Source organism: Condylura cristata, unplaced genomic scaffold, assembly GCF_000260355.1.
Source record: "Condylura cristata isolate star-nosed mole 26May11 unplaced genomic scaffold, ConCri1.0 scaffold00008, whole genome shotgun sequence".
Classification (NCBI taxonomy): domain Eukaryota; kingdom Metazoa; phylum Chordata; class Mammalia; order Eulipotyphla; family Talpidae; genus Condylura; species Condylura cristata.
Genome location: NW_004567109.1, coordinates 59,509,648 through 59,514,185, shown reverse-complemented (window position 1 = coordinate 59,514,185; position 4,538 = coordinate 59,509,648). Strand labels below are relative to the sequence as shown.

The window sequence follows — 4,538 nt, the reverse complement described above, 5'->3', positions numbered from 1 at the left end:
ACACACACACACACACACACACACACACAGTGGAGTACTATTCAACAGTCAAAAAGGATAAACTAATGCCATTCACAGCAACATGGATGGAGATAGAAGGGATTATGCTCAGTGAAGTAATTCAGAAGAAAAATAAAAACCAGATGCTTCCACTTAAAGGAAGAATATAGAGGAACCAAATAAAGGATCAAGGGGGAAAATAATAGCAAAAAAATTGGCAGGCAAATATAAATCAGAGATGTTCAAGAGAGAGAGGGAAGGAGAGAGATCAGAACAGGAAAGGGAAGAGCACAAGGGACTATGGTGATGGTGCGCAGGTCAATTGGTGGTGGGAATTCTATGGGGACTACACCTAAGAGGATAAAGTTAACATTGTACAAAAATGAACCATGATGTAAAAAAATAAATAAATATATTAAAATATATATACTATTAAAATTAATTGCATGGTTCTTTATATTTGTTTAATGTGCCTACTAAATAACTTACATTTTGTTTCTAGTGGATAATGCTGGCATAAGGTTCTTTCCCTTTCTCATATAATATTTTACCTTTTCACAAAATTAAAGGCTATTAAAAATCAATGAAAAGAGAGCAGTATTTTCAAAAAGACAGGTCAGAGGGCAACAGCCATTCACATAATAAAACCACTCTCATCCCTCTCCATTCCTCTCTCTCCAGGCTGACTGCCATTTCAAGAAACTAAGAAAGAACATGTTCAGCAAAAGCCTAGTAGGCCTTTCCTTTTAAACATATTATAGAGAGTTTTAACTCATCACAAAAGCAAAAAAGGGTCATGAAAAGCCTGTGCTCATCATTCATAGCCAAGATCCCCCAACTCCCTAGCAGTCCTGTGCCCCATGTCCTCACTCCTAGGAATCTACTGCAAACTCCAGACACCATATCCCTTTGAAAAATACCATGATCTAAACAGGTTTTTAAGTCAAGCTAAATTTGTCACCCGCCAGGAGAGGATGAAGAACAATGATGCATCCTTTCTCCAATGGCTTTCTCTCCTCAAAAATGGAGAATAACTCTCCATCATCACCCACACAATGTTCTCTCCACTTAGGCCTGTAGTTGGCTTCCCTTCCATGCCTCCTGCCACCCGTGTCAGAGCAGAAAAGTCCTGGATCAGGCCAGGTGGTTTCCTCTTTCTCATGGTCCCTGGGGATCTCCCCAGGTTTGGGCAACACCCACAGCAAGAGCTCAAGGTGACACACTCAAGGAGGTGACACACCCAAGGAGGTGACGGGCTGGTTCTTAGCCTAAGATGTCAGCTAAGTTTCAAACACACGAGTGACCTTGGGCACCAGCAGCCTGCTTTCCTCTTGCTTCTGAAGAATAAAAAGGCTCAAATTGAGAAGTTTTAGAGGTGATCCTAGTATTACAGTTTTAGGGACTTTTGTTTGTTTCAGAGAATCTTATTTTTTAGAGAGATACTGAAATATTTATGGATGATGTCTGAGCCTTGCTTCAAAATAATCCAGATGGGGCACATGAGGGCAGCGCTGAAACGGGGCTGTGAGAGGACGAGTGCTGAAGCTGGACAGACGGGTCACGGGGTTCAGGCTCCATGTTGTAGTACGAAATTTTCCATAAGCAAACTATTTTGTTTTCCTAGATGAGGAGCCTTGAGAGGCCCCTGATTCTGCATCACAAAGGAGGCCCTCTGGGAATGCTGTAGGGAGAGCCAGATGGTCTCTGTCAGCTTTTTCTCACTGGAGCTTTTAAAGGAACTCCAGCATGGGAGAGTTGGACCACAGGCCAAGCCTCGATGGCAAATATACTAACCGTCTTTTGGGGCAACGATTCCTTACAGGCCCCAGGAGTCCCTGAGAAAAAACCTCCCAAGCCCTTCCACCCCACACTCAAGACAGGGCGTGGGGTGGGGATGGAGGAGTGAGGTCTCTGTTTTTCATTAAATCCCTGTGATTGTTTCTGCTGAGGAAACATACACAAGGGCCTTCCAGTCCAACTATAAGGACCAACAAGAAAAGTAAAAGAAATAAGATCAACGGGTGAGACCACACTGCCGAAGAAGCAAGGAAAGACATACAGAAGAGAGGGAGTGAGAAGTGGGGGAGCCCAAGGCAGGTGCCTGGCACACAGGTTCTGAGTGGCTAGGAGAAGCTTGCCCTCTAGTCTGGCTTTACCTAGCGACTGCATGGCTTCCTCACTCTGCTGCACCTGCTGGGACATCATCCTGCTGATTCCCATGAGGCTCTCTGTGATGGCGCTGGATGTCTGGGCCAGGCTCTCCTTGGTGGTTTTCCTACAAATCCAGAGAGGGAAGAGGAGTATCAACAGAAGTCTGGCCCAAGAAAGCCCCACAGTCAAGTGAATTCCCATTTTCTTTTGTACCAAATTAGAACTTTTTTTTTTTTTTTAAGATCAGAGTCAGTGCCAGCAGGTGTGCTAAGATCACACGCTTAAAAGACCAACAGCAGGAACACAAACTAGTGCTGCCTTCTGCAAAGTAACTTGGCAACAAGTATTAGGAACCTTCAGGCCTTGCCCCAATCACTTCACCCATGGGAATCTCTCCAGAGGAAATATCCAAAATGTGGAAAGACCTTATGTTTTATGATGTATCCTAGTGTATTATTTATAATAATGAAAAACTAGAAATGGAAACACACACATGCGCAGGATGAATACAAGGGAACACTTAAAATTTTGAGTAGAGTCTTAAAAAAACCAAGTTATCTTTGATATTATATGAAGAAAAGTAGGATGCTAATTTTTATTTATAGTATGATAATTTGTAAAAATTATGAAGAAAAAAGAATGGGAGGGGGCAATATATTAAAATGTTTACAATATGGTTATAGTTTATTCCATTTTGCATTCATACTTTATTTTACAATTTACTGTGAATAAACATGTATTTTCTTTCATATTTAGAGATAATACTTGTATAATAAAATTGGATACCAAAGACTCTCCCTGGTGGTGCAACAGGTTAAGACACAGCACTGCAAGTTGGCCACAGCCGCTTCAGTGTGAGTTCGATCCCCTGCCCTGGAGTTGACCCACATGGCACAGCAGACCTTGCCTGACCCACCCACTGCTCCCCTCAGCAGTGTACTTCACTGATCTGCCTGTTCTGCTCCCCATTCTGTCTTGTGAAGCCTCTCACCACCCCTTCACCTCTGGCTTGTACCCCAGTTCTGTATGCATAAATAAATAAATCTTTAAGAAAAATAAGAAGGGGTTCCCCACAATGGATTAGGCACCTTGCTAACTGCTCTCAATTTTACCCTCGGGGCCCAGAAAGACAAAAAAAGGATGGGTACCTGTGCCTCAAGAGGTCTCCTCCCTGGAGAAGTTCTGCTTTCTCTAGATTGTCGATGGCAATCTTGCAAGTAAGATTGGCTTTCCTCCATGAGGCCTGGTTGCTGGAATGACAGGGGTCCTCGTGAGTTCCCTTCCACTCTCTCCGCCTGGTAGTTTAAATCACCACAGCTCTTCCTTCAACTAGGCAGTGATGGGGTGGGCACAGGCTCACAGGCTCTTTCTGCATTCCGGTCCCAAAACCCTCTGGACCCTGGAGATCAACTCTTGGATGCTCTCTTGTCTCTCCTGGGAAGCTGAAAGGAGCAGTCTGACCAGGGCACACATCTGTTTACAACCCACAAGGCTGTAGACTTTGGTAGCACCCACACTCTCTGGATGGGCACGTGAGACCCCCTCCATCAAGTGCTCGTGACACCAACTGCTCTGCCTATATGCTGCCTGCTTCTGTTCCTCCACAGCCCAGCTTTCCTCACCTTTGTATCAGTAGTAGCTAGCACAACACTTTCTGGCTCCTTAGATGTATGTTGCTCAATGTGTGTTACAGGAAGTAGAAAAAAGTCCTCAAGACAGTCTTCACTGTCTCTTTAAGATTTGCTGTTCTTCACAGACCACAGACAGATCATGACAATGCAAACACACTGTGATAGCAATGTGGGGTGGTCACCTCGCTGTCTGCGAGTGGAAAGGTGAGGTGCGGCCAGGATCAGGTATCCCATTTGACATGATTCATTTACATTCTTTACCTGCTCTCTCTTGAATGCCAGGTGTTTTTAAACACAGCTGCTGTGGGCGAGGCTGAGGCTGGAGAATTACTCAAATCAGAAGCAAAGCCACAAACACGAAACCAGTAGAATGAGACCAATTAACAAGAAGGAGGCTATTCCTAGGAGAACCTAACAGGGGTTTAAAGGAGAGCTACCTGACTCCCAGAGAATTGGAAAAGTTGACAGAGTTCTAATATTTTACAACTCTCTCTTTAATTTTTTGCGATGCAAACATCAAATGCAGAGTGACAGGTATTATTTCAAGCCATCAGGCAATTTTGTGGAAAAGTGAAACTTCCTTCAATTCAATACCTAGAAATAGCATACACTTTAACTGAACATGCACAATGCATACACCTTTAATTGAACACAGCTACAATGATACCCTCAGCTTTATTTAACTTAACATGAGCTTATTAGGTTTTGTTTCATTTTTAAGATAAAGTCCCATCAAAACTTGATAAATTTTGGTCC

The 4,538-nt window shown here is 43.4% G+C and overlaps 1 protein-coding gene across 1 annotated transcript in view; it reads right to left on the bottom strand.

The window, feature by feature from the left end:
• BNIP1 (BCL2/adenovirus E1B 19kDa interacting protein 1) overlaps window positions 1–4,538 on the bottom strand; it is a 14,555-nt gene that overhangs the window by 4,176 nt on the left and 5,841 nt on the right. Inside the window, exons 4-5 of the mRNA XM_004679227.2 lie at window positions 3,300–3,401; window positions 2,157–2,275 (exon numbers count right to left, since the gene is read on the bottom strand). Of these exons, the coding sequence (XP_004679284.1) occupies window positions 2,157–2,275; window positions 3,300–3,401 (221 nt within the window). The remainder of the gene's footprint in view (window positions 1–2,156; window positions 2,276–3,299; window positions 3,402–4,538) is intronic.